At 39.9% G+C, this 15474-nt stretch overlaps 2 protein-coding genes across 8 annotated transcripts in view; one reads left to right on the top strand and one right to left on the bottom strand.

The window, feature by feature from the left end:
• Positions 1-355: 355 nt before the first annotated feature.
• Positions 356-5600, top strand: LOC130176543 (homeobox protein DBX1-B-like). The gene is made up of 4 exons (XM_056387693.1): positions 356-907; positions 1437-1520; positions 4481-4683; positions 4842-5600. Exons 1-4 carry the CDS (start codon positions 538-540, stop codon positions 5139-5141), a joined length of 957 nt encoding a protein of 318 aa, XP_056243668.1. The 5' UTR covers positions 356-537; the 3' UTR covers positions 5142-5600.
• A 2089-nt stretch (positions 5601-7689) lies between these two features.
• Positions 7690-15474, bottom strand: part of ckap5 (cytoskeleton associated protein 5) — a 42068-nt gene continuing 34283 nt past the window's right edge. For 4 of the 7 annotated variants that reach the window (XM_056387072.1, XM_056387073.1, XM_056387075.1 and 1 more), the window contains 7 exons: positions 13316-13391; positions 13040-13228; positions 12733-12870; positions 12537-12620; positions 12269-12428; positions 12025-12143; positions 7690-9991 (listed from right to left, as the gene is read on the bottom strand). In XM_056387072.1, the coding sequence (XP_056243047.1) occupies positions 9731-9991; positions 12025-12143; positions 12269-12428; positions 12537-12620; positions 12733-12870; positions 13040-13228; positions 13316-13391 (1027 nt within the window). In that variant the 3' untranslated portion in view covers positions 7690-9730. Of the gene's footprint in view, positions 9992-12024; positions 12144-12268; positions 12429-12512; positions 12621-12732; positions 12871-13039; positions 13229-13315; positions 13392-15474 lie in introns of all 7 variants that reach the window. The other 3 variants (XM_056387069.1, XM_056387071.1, XM_056387074.1) reach the window with 1 other exon arrangement.

The following is a 15474-nucleotide window of genomic DNA, read 5'->3' as shown; positions in this document are numbered from 1 at the left end:
GAATTAATTCAAGTTGGACCATTATAAAAGCAACTGTAGGCTAAATATGTGGCGTTTCACACAGTACATTGTCATGTGTTACACATGCATCTCAGTTTTCATTAGTGACAGTGACAGATCTATATCAGCTGCAGAAAATCAACCAGAGAAATAAAGTGGATCAAAGCAGCGGGGCAATGTAACTGTTGTTGACTGAGGCCCAATCACAGATGAACCGGAGAGCCGCTGACCAATCCCCTCGCCTTGAACTTTCAAAGAGCTTCACGCTGAGAGATGGGCTGAGGGTTGAACTTGTGCGCGCGCTCGAGTGTGTGTGTGTGTGTGTGTGTGTGTGTGTGTGTGTGTGTTTGTGTGTGTTTGTGTGTGTAGGAGTGACTCCCCTGTATAAAATCTAAGAGGGACACAGACACAGATACACAGAGCACAGAGGGAGTGTGTGTTGTTTAAGTTCCTCTTTATTTTTTCTTAAAGAAAAGTCTGTAAAAATTAAAATTGAAAAAGCGAAAGGAGCACAAAACTTTTCCACCTCGGACAACCATGATGTTCCCCTGCAGCGCTCTGCCGCCTCCTCTCTACCCGGGCTTACTGCGTCCTCCCGCTGCCCTGTCCTCGCCCCTGACCCGGTCACTCCGCTCAGGCTTTCTGGTGGAGGATCTCCTCCAGCTGAGCCAGCCTGTCAGTTACATTCATCGGACTTTCTCTTCCAGAAATCCGGGGGACGTTCTCCCGCTCAGTCCGCGGCCGGGCGCCTCTCCCCGGGCGTTAGGACCCAGCACAGAGCGGTCTGTGCTGCAGAGCTCCAGCCAGCAGACCCGCAGCAGCCACGGCTCTCCGCAAACTGCCTGCCCGGACTCCGGCTACCTCAAGTTCGGCGTCAATGCGATCCTGGCACCGTCCACACGAAGCGGTGAGCATGATGAGAAAATAATTGATGATGGATAGTTTATCATTTTCGATTTTTATTGCAGTACTACTACTACTACTGGGGCTACTCCTAGTAATAATAACAAATAATAATAAAAATTGATTTATATTTATTATTATTATTATTATTATTATTATTATTATTATTAGTCCACCAGCATTGCAAATGTCACTCTCACTATTGTTGAAAATGTGATACAACTGACCAAAATACTGATTATATAAAAAAAATATCAACAATATATTGACTCTGTTGAATCTTAAAACATATAATTAAGTCGCATTAGACTTCAAATATCATTTTGCTGATGTGCATCAAATATAAAATGTGTATTGTTTCAACCAATACAGTCATTACTATAGGCCTTTGTTTTATTGAAATATATAATAATAGTATAAGAAGCTATAATTGCTTAATATTTATCATTTTGATACATTTCTATGTGTTTCTGTTCCTGTTATTTGTCCTACTGAGAAGTCATTTTGTATTATTTCTCTGTTTGCTCCTCCAGTCCAGAGTTTTCAGACCAAGTCCTTCCCTTTGCCTTTCTTTGACGGAGGCCTCCATCCCTTCATCAGAGCTACCTATTTCACAGGTAGGTGGACTCACCACTGCTCTATATTGGCATCAGTGTTTTCAGAGCTCCAGGACAGATGCTGTTCATTTATAGTCAAATCATATACAATTTATAAGAGAGAACAGCGCCGCATTCACCACTTATTTATGTCTATTTATTGCATTTAAATCTCTGCATCACTTTATATTGGACGTTTATCTAATGATAGAAACCTCATGTTGCCATTCAGCTCATATTCACATCTGTTTACTATAATGCACAAACAGACGAAATCAGCACTTCTCTTCTGCTCTGACTATCGTTCACTGTCCATTTGAATCCTCTTATTAATACTAATAATAAACACCTCATTTGCAGTTTGCCGTCACTTTACCCTTTATTTTTGTTAAAAGAAAAAAAATAAACAGATAATCCTATGAAATAGAGTATGGTAAAAAAAAAAAAAAAGTTTTCTTTAAACTATCATTTTTATAAGGTGGAATAAAAATATTCTTATTATCTAAGAGAGTAACAACACTTGATACATCTGCAGGATTAAATAATGTGTATGATTCAATGGTTACTTTGCCAGATTTCTATCTTTCACAGCTCATTCTGCACTTTGAACAGAAACTTTTTCAGAGGAGATTTCATTTTCCTCTGCCACACCCACACCTCAAAGTCTCAGTGATGAGTAGGCCTACATCATAACATTATTATACTTTTCATAGAGACTGAAAAAGAGTGTTTGGTAAAAAAAGAAAAAAACAATCCAAAAGCAGTTATAAATTAATTATACAGAAAATATTTTTGCTAGCTCTTTACACTGATTAGTTATGTCATATTATTGCAACTCAGAGGGTGTTTTCATACATGCATATACATGTTAATAAAGATGACGGATTAATTAACTATAATTAAACTAATTACTAATGATAACTAACTCATGGTGTAACATATTGTTTCTATGTGCCTCACAGTCTATGATTCAAGGAACATTTCAGACTCATATTTATTAATTATATTAATTATTATTATTATTTATATTAATTTGTTAATGAACTGATATATAGATGTGATTAATAATGTACTTTGAATAAATAGATAATAAAAAAAAGTAGTCCTTTCCCCTGTGAACTTTAATCTCTGACTATAATTACTCACATTAAAAGCGATGAAACTGAAAACACCCTCGAATAAACGGTTCAGTTCTTAAAGTCTGGATTTTACAGCTTCTCAAACTGTTTGTGAAAACACATTTGAGCCGCTCATGCAGATGGTGAGGTCTGAGCTGGCTGTTTAAAGACGTCGTCAGCCTTTTAGCATGGGAATACCCCGGACAGCCTGGAAACAGCTCTGCCAATTTGAAGGCCTATTTAGGCGATACACTGACTGCTGACATTAGCACCAGTTGTCCTAATCTACAAATTAGTCCAGTTTGTCACGCTTCAAATATATTAGTGCCGTTTGTCATGGTCTAAATGTGAGGCGGGTATCTTCCCAGCTCAGGAACTCGGCGCCTCTTCACGCGCCGTCGTTTTCCCACCAAGCCCCTCTGCCTGCCCACAAAGCTCCCAGCACCGTGACCAATAGGAGCCAAAACCACACACACACAGACACACGTGCGCCTACACACACACACTCACACACACACTCACACGCACACGCACACATCTTGAAGGTTTGAGCTCGCACCGTTCCTCACAGGATCAAATCCATGTGAGATTTGATTTGATTTAGTTTCTAACTGATCAGCAGATTAATAAATTCTACAAAAAGAAATAAAATCAGTTTTGTATTTTCAGACAGAACATCTGGAATAATAGTTACAGCAGGTGTATAACACTGAACAGCCCGACCTCTGTGTAAAGCCTGAGTGAGGACTTTCTAACAGCTCTACATTATACTGACCTTTCTTTAATGGGCCTGTAATATACTGGCCTGTCGACGGCCTTTTCCACTCAATTCATTACAACACAATCACCTTTCTCTCTCCATTTGCAGCCTCTAACAATCCCCCTTCATGCTTCATTAGAGGCAGTGTGAGCGGAGCTTTGGAGAGCCCGTCTTATTAGCATAGGCTCTGTTTCCACTGCCGGACAAATTGGGCTTTTAAATATCAAATTTCAGGCAGATCAAGTGTATTACAGGCGGCATCAGGGAGTCTGTTGGCTGATGGTGGAAACAGGAAGGCCTGACGCTTTGACCAATAAGAATCAACCTGTAAAAAAAATTAGGTAGATTCTTTATTGTCATTGCATTTAAATACACAACCAAATTAACATTGATCCTTTAGCAGTATATATTTAAAAAAAAATATATATATATATATTAAATAAATAATAAAATCATGAAAAAATAAAATAAATAAATAAAATAATATGCTTAACAACATCGTCGATATAACTATAAAACTATTAAACCCTGTGCTAACTAACCCTAACCCTAAAAAAAACAAATGAAACACTTCTCTCCAATCATGTTAGGTTAGATTAGGTTAAAGTTAGGTTAGGTTTGATTAGGTTAGGTTAGATAAATTCGGTTAAAGCTAGGTTGGGTTAGATTAGGTTAAAGTTAGGTTGGGTTAGATTAAGTTAAAGTTAGACTTGGTTAGGTTAGGTTAAAGTTAGGTTAGGTTAAAGTTAGGTTGGGTTAGGTTAGGTTAGGTAAAATTACTTTGGGGACTATGAACCTTCATCCAGAGGGAAGGATTAACATGTAAGACATGTACACAGTATATATGAATTAAAAGACCTTTAATGCTTTGACCTTAATTATAAATACAAGCAGGTGAAATGGTGGGGGCTCTGAATTATGACCTCAGTACTTTTGATATGTTCTGGAGGAGAATCTGTATTCTCAGAGTTTGTACACCCTCATCAATTTTACATTATCAGTCAGGTTCAGAATGCAGGGTAACACCTCTGGTCCTGTATGTGATCATGGGGCAGATCCAGATCATTAAACCTCTACCCTCTCTTGTGTGTTTGTCCCTCCAGCCTCCTCCTCTGTGATTCCTGTACCGGGGACGTTTTCATGGCCTCTGGCCCCCAGAGGGAAGCCCAGGAGGGGCATGCTGCGGCGGGCCGTGTTCTCAGACCTGCAGAGGAAGGCCCTGGAAAGAACTTTCCAGAAGCAGAAATACATCAGCAAACCAGACAGGAAGAAACTCGCCAGTAAACTTGGACTTAAAGACTCACAGGTGGCCATGGAGGATTTGATTTGTGATTTCATTGCTTTATATAATGAGCAAGAACAAACTTGTTTATGCTTCATTGCTCTTATATTGTGAATTTAAAACTAGCTGTGATTCTGGCTGGTCGTGTGACTGACATTGTTTTTCCTCTGTGCCCTGTGCAGGTGAAGATCTGGTTCCAGAACCGCAGGATGAAGTGGAGAAACTCTAAAGAGAGGGAGCTGCTCTCGACGGGCGGCTGTCGCCAGCAGACCCTCCCCACCAAGACCAACCCCCACCCAGACCTCACTGATGTAGGCAGCACCTACTGCCAGAGGCTTGACAGGACTGCACCCACCAGCCAAGTACAGCTGGACAGCCAGGAGTCACACCTTCACCACCACCATCATCATCATCATCACAATCCTTCGTCTCCGTCAGAGTCCAGCAAAGAGTCAGACAGTGAAGAAATCACAGTCTCTTAAGAACCTGATAGAAGAGTCTGATGAATGGAAGTAAACACCAGAAGTGCTTGAACCTGCTCGATTCATAGCTGTATTTTCTCAGCCTCAGTGCCATGTTCCTGTACAGAGTTTGTATTACATTATATGTAGTTCAGTGTATCTATATACATTTAATAAGGTATACTGAGCTGTTTTAGATTTAATATTTGTAGATTGAAATGTTTAACTCTTAAATATACAAATTGTTCTTTTCACACATATTTGTATTCTTTATATTTTCTCAAATAAATAATAAATAAATAACACGTTTCGTTTAGTGTTGATGTTAAGTGTCCTACTGATGTGAAACTACTGGAACTAAACAAACATAGGATGATAATCATTGGCTTGGCTTTGGTTTAAGGTTGAGGACAGTCGTATAATCCCACTGCTGTGTCCAGTAGAAATCCCCTGATGCCACCAGAGGTCGCTGTATCTGAGGTTTACTGCACATTAAAATGTAATATATTTACAAAAGTATTAAGAGCCTTAATTCAGTAGTTTAGCAACAATTACATCTTCAAGTCTTCATTTACAAGTCTCTACCAGATTTACTCACCAGGATTTGGGCAGTTTATCACATTCTTCCTGACAGATCCTCTCAACCCTCATCAGACTGGATAGGAAGTGTCTATGAGCTGCCATCTTCAGGTCTCTCTATAGATGATCTGGGCTCTGGCTGGGGCACTCAAGGACAGAGACTTGTCCCAAAGCCTCTGCAGTGTCGTCTTGCCTGTATGCTTGAGGTCATTATGGTCACATGAATTCTGGAGCAGATTTTCTTCTATTTGGCTGCATTTATATTTCCCTCAGTTCTGACCAGTCTCTCTGCCCCTGCTGCTGAGAACCCCCCCTGCCATAAAGTCCTGAGATGGTTGTTCTTCCAGCAGTTTCTCCATCTCTGCAGAGGACTTCTGAAGCTCTGATAGAGTGACCTTTGGGGTCTTGGTCACCTCCCTGACCAAGGTCCTTGTTGCCTGGTTACTCAGTTTGAGTCCCGGTGGTTCCACACTTCTTCCACTTCACAGTTATTGAGGCCACTGTGTTCCTGGGAACACAATGTAGATTGAGTATGGTGATGATGAAAAATATCAATTTTATCCATTTAAAATTAAATCCACAACACAATAAAGTGCAAAAAGTAAAGCCTGAATCCGCTGTACGTGCAGATTCCTACTTCACTGTTTATGGCCTTATGAAGGCAACAATATCGATCAGTGTCAACTTCTGTAAGGATGTGATCAGATTTTAATGGTGTCACATCTGCCTCACTTCATACACAGGCTTATTATCTGAGAAACTGAGGACGTCCATGTTGTAATTGATGCACTGCTACAGGTCGCAGGGACATGAGTCAGTGATGTAGATGGATGAGACACCTGTGAACTGTTGACTGACCTAACTGAAGTTAGTTCTGTTGAGGAGACTTCTATCATAGATGCATGTAAAACCAATTCCCACTGCAGTTTTAATGTGATATATTTGACAGATTATTTATACTGCACTGAAGTGAAAAAAGGGGGGAGGGTGTTCTTCAGTATAAATGTGGAAAATAAAAGAATATATTCTTGTGATAAAAAAAGTGCAACTATATGTTGTGGCATTTCTAAATCTTTTTCTTAGAGTGATTTGATCGGCTATAAAGGAAGTTAAGTTTTATTTGTAAAGGACTTTTCAAAACAAGAGTCCCAAAGTGTTTCATAATAAAAGCAATTGGCACAAAATATGCAGTCAGGACAGACAAACAAAACAAAACAGAAACACAAAAAGTTAAAGAAAAGATAAGAAAATATAAAAAAATTTCGAGGAGTTCTTAAAAGTGTGATTCGATCTGGATGATCCAATTGTGTCCAGTCTTGGGTTTTGGGTCTCCCTTCAAATAGAAGTCTGGGAACATTCACCTGACACTGTTTAGCCAAACTCAGAGACTTCAAGTTACTGTATTTCAGAGATGTACTCAGGAGGTTTAACATGTTCAGGCTGAAACTAACTAAAATTTTACACTGGATTCTAAACTCCACTGGCAGCTGACAGAGAGAGGCCAACACTGGGGGTAGGAGCTCCTGCGATTCGCCTTCAGACGACGGCTGCAGCATTTTGAACCATCTGCAGACGAGTTACACAACTCCTTGACTCAGTATTAATCTAGTCATGAAGACACAAATAGTGTGGATCAGTTTTCCAGGACTTCTGAAAAACTGGATATCTGATCCTAGAAATATTAAATAAGAAAGAGTATGATGCATGTTGAAACTTTCCAAGTGAGAACAGAAAAATTCAGACAACATTGCAAAGTCAAAAATCTGAAACCACTTTCCTTAATGAGAAGGTTCTGAGAATAATGAAATGAGCTTCCTGCTGCAGGTTTTAAGAACCAACTTCCTGCTTAGCTGCATCAGTTCAACACAGCAGCAGCAGCAGCCCTCCAGACTACAGTAGAACACATGAAAAGAATAACACAAAGAAGACAACTCCGTTTTAGATGAATTCACACATAAATAAAAAGAGCATAGTCACAGATGGATTGTTAAAAAAAAAAAAAAAACAAGACTTTATTGCCATTTTCCACTATGGATTATACAAGGAAAGCTGGAGAGCAACAATGTAAGACTGACATCTGAATTAAATACAAAAACAATGTTATTTGTGTTTCTTTACTCAACATTCAGCTACAGAAGAGATGACTAACAGGGCCATCATCATCGCCGTCTTTAGAAAAACAATTACTTAATTAAACAGTTGTTTTAATAATGCAAACTTTATTTACAGGAGAAATTAAAACAATCACTGCCTTCATGCCATGCTCTTTAAGCCTACAGACACAGAGTGAACTTCCTTCAGCTGGATAAAGAGCCGTACATATACAACAAGTTTGGTTGATGCGCTTTACAGTGACAGCCATGTTGGCTCTACAGTCCTGTTCTGCTGTTAAATAACTGGGGGGTGGGGTGGGGGGGTGTTAATGGAGGACAGTACATACACTATTTACAGCCAAATGTCAACCCACAGCACAGTCCAACACGCAACTGAAACACACCTGTACACAGCTCTGCTGGGTCTGGACTTCCTGAGTGAAGCAGCTCAGGAACTGAACTCAGTGTACCACCAAACGCCTGCAGGTTTTAAATCACAACCAAACACTACAGCTGATTATTTCCAGTTTGTCTGGGAAGAAATATTTTTTCTCTCTTAAAAAAAAAAAAAAAAGGGAAACTGAAAACCACTTTAGACAATCGCTTACTAAAAGGCCACAACAGAAGATTTTCAGAATAAAAGTGGAAGGGTTTCTTACATAACCGCGACCAAACAGAAAGAACTTCCTTTTTAGAGCCACCATCAGGGGCAGAAGGATGACAGAGGAGGGGGTTGATGTTGATGCTGTTGAGCTTATTTCATGACTCTAAACACAGAAAAAAAATGTCTGAAATGGACAAATCAGACACTTTTTTGATTAAACTAAGTGCTGGAGCTTCAAGTCCTATAATATGTGCTATTTTGAAAGAGACATCAACCTTTCTTCCTGATGTTTGTCTAATCATCATTTACTGACGCCAACATAGGATACGTAAACTTTCCGCAATTATTCAAAATCATTAGATGCCCCCATCCAAAAGAGGCTGAAATCACTGAGAAGTACAAACTGATACCATGACAGTGTACAAGCGTTCAGTGCTCAGCCACATGAGGGCGGTCACACAACTACAGATGTGACTTCAGTCCTTTACAACAGTGTTTCTCTATCCAAACAGCAGCAGCAGCAGCAGCGGCAGCGGCGATGTGGTACGTCGTGAAACAGGAAGAAACAACGTGTATTTTCCTGTGACCACATGAGAAGCGCTTCATAACAGTTAAGTGGTTAACAACCTTTAAATATGTACAAACATATTGTGTTATGATATTAAAGAAGACAGAAGGAGGTTAAGTTCACTATTTCATTATTATAATGCAGTGAAAAGTGTACACAGGAGAGAGGAGGGAGGAAGGAGGGGGCAACCTGAAAGAAAAGGCCGGGACAGGACAGGAGGGAGAGTGGAGTGAGGTGGGGTTAGGTGGGTGTTACAGTTTGTTCTTCAGGATCAAACTGTACAGACTGAGAACTACATCCGACTCAAAGCTCACTCCTAGACTCTGGACTTAGCTTCGTCTCTTCTGTTCTGATGGTCAACACTTAAAAACAAAAGTGATTTGATGTGAAGATAAAACATCTTTTAATGAGTTTGAATTGTACCTAAAACACTGGGATAGTTTCTGCAGTCTGTTTGTGGAGGCTAAAAATCACAGCCTTAGTTCAATCTGAATGTACTCAGCTACAGTCAGATCAGGGTGTCTGATTTCTAACAACATACAGGCACAGTGGGTGGAGTCAGGTTCAAATTCGAGGGTGTGTTTGTCTGTTGCTACCGGATTTGTCAATACAGAGGGCGGGGCTTTAGTGTCCAAGTGCTTTCTACCTCGATCTACCAGAACAAGGATATAAACAGAGTTAAAAAGGAGGATGTTGTGTTTTCTACAACCAGCTGGACTCCACAGGCTGAGCGGATGAGATGGTGACGTGGTTGGTTTGGTGCTCCTTACTGCCGGTTGCTCTTTATCCTCTCCAGACGTTTCTTCAGGTCATCCAGGTTGGCCGCTGGCGAGGCTGAGCGAGTGTGCGCATGCGTCGGGGAGTGGGAATGTGCATTGTGTTCCTGCTGGTACATCTCTCTAGACTCTTTGAGCTGAGACAGCTTGCTGTGGAGCATGTCAGTGGAGGAGGCCACCGACGGCTTCGAGGACAGCAGGGACGAGATGGCAGGTCGCTGCTGAGGCTCGTCGTCGCTGCTTCCAACTCCCTGATGGAGGTGGAAAGAAGAAGAAGATATGTCAGCTTCTTATCTGTACATATAGTAAATATTACTCAGTTACTTAATGTAACATTTATTTCACCCAGACTGCTGTACATCAAAAACTTCTGACTCCAACTTTTAATTTCCACAAAACACAAACAGTCCTGTGGCTGTGCCACTGTAACAACTGTAGTTAATATATTTTGACTAAAAGCAAACATCAGACATGTTCACCTGGTCCTATGCTACAGCTGAGTGATTTGATGAAAATGTCTCATTGCATTTGCAGCATTAGATAGAAAAATAGCAATTTAAATAATTTTCTGTAAATTAGCATAGACCTGCTTTTGTTTTTTATGCCACACAAATAAATCTTGTTTCTACCGGCAAAGTATCACATGAAATTTTTCTAAGCCTGTCAAAAGAAAAGTCAATGTTTAAGTTTTGTATAGAAAGATTTACCAGTTTAGCTGTGATTTATTAAGATATTAGTGATAGATCACAACATTAGTTGACATTACTTAGTCAACAGCACAATCGTCTTTATATCTGTTTCACTTGCTAATACTGCACTTTCAACTTGCGGTTACAATATAATGGTAACGAATCATTCAGCCCTATCCTACTGTCATTGTTCTTGATGAAATACAAGTATCTGCTCTGGTTGCATGTTTTTGGTAAATGGAGGTTGTTGGTGTGAGTTCAGCCTCCAGCTCTTGTCTTCAGTTTCAGCTAGTCAGTTTCTGACTTTAGAAGCAAACATTAAGCAGGTGAACACTGCCTGTGAGGCTAAATTCAGGGAACAAATTTCTATCAAATGTGTGTTGGAGCCTATTGAGATTTTGACACATATAATTAAAAGAAATTAGGTATACATTTGCTTATATTTTGTTGTCATAACATGAACAGGTCACTGTTTTAACCCCTTAAAAGTAGATATTCATAAGACTGTGATGTACATACATCCTAAATATTTGAACATTTTAAAGTTGATAAACCTGTAGCGCACTCTGGTGGATAAACTACATAAACTCAACAAAGACAACTTGCTGACATTCTCTTTCTAAAATCCTTCAAACAAGTTTTTGTTGGTTATCAACAGACATGTACAGATCCAGTGGATCAGAACAGAGACACAGAGACACTGACTGATCCACATTAAATATAGTTTTTTTGTTCCGATTCATTCATTTAAACATGTGCAAAGCTACCGCTCATACTGTGGCACTACCTGTGCATGAAAATAAAAGCTTTCTACAATTTAGGCAGCAGTAGGCCTTTGTGAAAGACAGTGTAAACTCATCTGGTTTCACAGCAGCTAATGTTACCAAATAATTATAATATCATTTTTTTTAACAGTAGATTTAGACATTTTCTGCAATTTGTTGAAAATACGATTTTATTACATGTTCAATGAAAGCTAATAAAAGGAGAGGGCTCTGGAAATTAGCGTTGATGTAAAAGCTTATGAACAAAAAACTATTACATAGATAGATACGTACTTTATTAATCCCCTAGGGGAAATGCATGTGTCCATTAGCTCATTGTCGATAATAATAATAATAATAATAATAAAAACAGTTAATAACAAATGAACAATAATATTATTAGCAATTGGAGTTACAAACACTACTGTAAAATGAAATATCACAGAAGTATTTAGAGATTTTACTATGAAACTCTAAATTTTGAGATATTTCTGCACTTTGATTGGAGTCCAATTGAGTAAATTCAGGTGATCAGTAGATTCCACGTGAAAATCCAAAGAGTTTGAAAAAAAAAAAAAAAAAAAGAAAAGCAGCAGCTAAAGGACTCTCAGACTTAGAAACAAGATTCTCTGGTCTGATGAAACCAAGATTAAACTGTTTGGCTTCCTCCAGATGCTCAGGATTGAGGCCAGACATGACGCTTTAAAACCATGCAATGCAACAGACTGCCTTAAAGGCTCTGTGTGTGTGTGTGTGTGTGTGTGTGTGTGTGTGTGTGTGTGTGTGTGTGTGTGTGTGTGTGAGAGAGAGAGAGAGAGAGAGTACACTAACCCTGGTGTTTTCCAGCCCTTGTCTCTGTCTCAGGATCTTGAGTCTCTCATAGTAAACAGCTGGTTTCAGCTCCTCATTGTTGCTGCTCAGACTGGAGTCCACACCGTGCTGAGGGATCACTGCAGAGACACACACACACACACACACACACACACACACACACAGGAAAATGCACAAAACACTGTTACTATACACCCCGGACTTCATTCTCACCAAAGCACGCAGGGAAATGTTCCAGTTGTACCTGCTGAGGTCTGGATGCGAGCCTTGCCCTCTCTCTCAGACTCGATCATACGAAGGCCTCGCTCCACGTAACTCTGGAAGAACTGGGATGTGTTTTTGAGGAAAGGCTCCAGGTCTGCATCCGAGTACTTCTGTTTGTACTCGTACAGCTCTGTCAAACCCTGAGAAAGATCCACACATTACTGAAGTTTTCCAGGCTCTTTGTTTTAATTAGCAATGGTTTCTGTCCATACACACACACACACTTTTTCGGGATGCAGGGCGCTGACCTCTTTAGTGTTCTCCTTGGAGCCAATCTTCTTGAAGATTTCAGACAGAATGTCACTGACCTTTGCCTTTGACATTCGGTCGTCCTGGGAACAAAACAAAGGACAAAATTCATTTAGAGACACAGAACTGCTGAGTTTCTTTTAATTCTTTACATTATAATAAAATGGCCACTTTAGTGTTTTTGTTGTTGCTCACCACACGCAGACCAGACTTCTCATTGCCTCGGTCACTCTTGAGTCCTGACAGGTTTCCAGAGTGTTTGACCACCCGCCTCAGATGAGCCTCCAACTCTGATTCATTACGATTCTCTATCATCGATAGGTGGTCTAGGATCTGTTTATCAAGACATTAATACAATCAAAAGATAAAAACTTCATAGGTAACTCAATATCTGACCCAGGATCTGAACCATCTGACCAAAGGATTTAACTAAATCGCTGCTCAGAATATGACATACAGAGAGTATATACAGTGTCTGTGTGTGTGTGTGTGTGTGTGTTACCTTGGCCCCAGTGAGCTTGCAGAGTGTGTGTAACAGAGTCTTGAGGGTTCTGTGTGGGACATCACTCTTGAGCTGCTTGAGTTTCTCTTTGGGGAAAACTCTCATGAAGTTGTGGACTTCCAGTAAGATCCGGTCCAGGTTGATGGTGTTGATGGTCTCTGGGAGAAAGCGGATCATTCTCCACAGACACTGAACACACACAAACACAGGACAGTCGGTCTGAAGTGTACAATAGTGATGCAGTATGGTAAGGTCCTGTGCTGTGATCCTCCTTACCTTCATGATCAGTTCAGAGAACATCGGAGGACCAGCTGTTGTGACTAAACTGTCCTGAAGCAAAACCAACAGAGCACTGCAGAGACAACAAGTAACAAATGTTAATTTAGTGAGCTACTGCTCCTTCAGTCCAAAGTTGAGGTGGTTCTAACATCTGGTCAGGATGCCTCCTGGAGGTTTTCTGGTACAACTGATAGGAGGTCCTTGTGTAGCCTAAGAACACTGGAGAGATTTTATATCTCATCTAACTTGGGAACACCTTTAAATCCCCCAGAAGGAGGTGGAAAACCTACTGCCATTGTTTTTTTTTTTCTAAATTTCTTTATGTCATTCTTGTCATTGTCTGTCAGGCACATCCAAACAGGTCACTGTGCTCCTTCAGTTGAATTCACTCAGTGACCACAAATAATCTAAAGATCCTTTTACAGCTAAGCCAGGAAAGTCTAAGTAAGTTGTACACATTAGTCATGGAAGACTAAACATTATGTAAAACAAAAATGGTCATTTTAAACAATTAAAACCAACGTATATATCCACATGTATGACCAAGGGATTATATTTCAAGCTTGACTTTATAGTTGGTTATACTTGGTTGGTTAAGCTAAACAAAGTTAACTCAGATGTTGAAAGTGATATGTGCAAAACTTTACCCTCATTAAATGAATCTGAACATAAGGAAGTGGACGACAAAAGCATCAACATCAGGAATAAGCTGGAGCAGGGACAGACAAGCTCAAGCTAGTGACACCTGATCCTGACACAACGCCAAGCTGCAGCAATTCAGGCAACATTAGCGTGTTCCTGAGGACACCAGTGCTGCTGGAGATTAATGGCAGATGGAGAGTAGCAGTAGCTCAAGTACATTTACACAGCACTAATTCCATCAGTACCACAGTCATATCATTCTCACCACTTTGCTGCTCTGAATTTCTCTTTGTGAATGTGACAAGTGTTTATTAACAATGTTATTTACAAAGTTATTTAGTTGTTTCAGCAGGAAGTTTTTCGATCGCTTTAAATCTTCTGTCTATGAAACTCAACACTGTAAATCTTTCACACTGAAACCCTAATTATCATTATCAGGTCCTTAAAGATGCTGGAAGGCTTTTAATGCAGCTCATCTGTGCAGGAAGTGTTGTGTTTCTTTGATGGTAGCTGAATCTCAATCAAAAAACATAGCCAAGTAGAATTAAGTGAAAAAGATGAATGAATAAAACAGTATTTCTGTTAAAGGACTACTGTGTAGGATTTAGTGGCACCTAGCTGTGAAGTAACAGATATCAACCAATTGAATACCACTTCCCTCGCCCCTCTCTAGAGCCAGTGTTTGGTTTGTCTGTTCTGGGCTACTGTAGAAACTTGGTGATCAATTGACTAATTAATGATCAAAAACAGCCAACAGGTGAACAAAACATAAACTTGCAGTCGCATTTTGCAGACCTCAAAATAAAATAAACAGGCCAGGACTACCTCATACCGCAGCACAGCGGACAGCTTGTCTACTAGTTTTTGTTCAGGAATAACAACATGTCGACATGCGGTGGGGTTAGTCTGGTGTGATACTGTTAACTGTGAGACCTGCAGCGGAGAATACCCTCTCAGATGGTACCGATGTCCCAGGAATGCAGAGATAGCGCCTCCACTAGAGTGGTCAGCCTCGGGAAGCACATCTGATTAGCTTTCCACTGGTCAAAAGGATACTAATCAATGAGGAGGGATTGTCTCTCATATGTGTGTATCTTTTTTGTAACTGATAGTATTTATTGGTCAAAATTCTTATTGTCGGTTAACAGTTAATTATTAACATCCCTAGTATAAAGCTACCGTCAATTAAACACATTCTCTACACAAATGTTTCACTTTCAAATGAAAACTGCTGTACAACACGCACAACAATTACAACTGGTAAACAGGGAGGATGTTTGAGTCTGCATTAACAGTAAACAGTGTCTACTGACACAGGGACTGTTGTTAAAATAAATGCTACACAAACTCTTTTTATAAAACAGCTGATGAACGCATCTGATCAAGATGTCGAAGTCAGGAAGATTGAAGACAACCAGCAGTGTTACAGAAGTACAGAACTACTGAGCTTTTGGAATAATTTCATGGTCCTGAGCAAATTAAATGAAATTTCATTTTGATGCCAAGTGTTTCTT

The sequence above is a fragment of the Seriola aureovittata genome, chromosome 10, assembly GCF_021018895.1.
Source record: "Seriola aureovittata isolate HTS-2021-v1 ecotype China chromosome 10, ASM2101889v1, whole genome shotgun sequence".
Lineage (NCBI taxonomy): Eukaryota > Metazoa > Chordata > Actinopteri > Carangiformes > Carangidae > Seriola > Seriola aureovittata.
The sequence above is the reverse complement of the archived record's forward strand: the minus strand, read 5'-3'. Positions and strand labels throughout refer to the sequence as shown.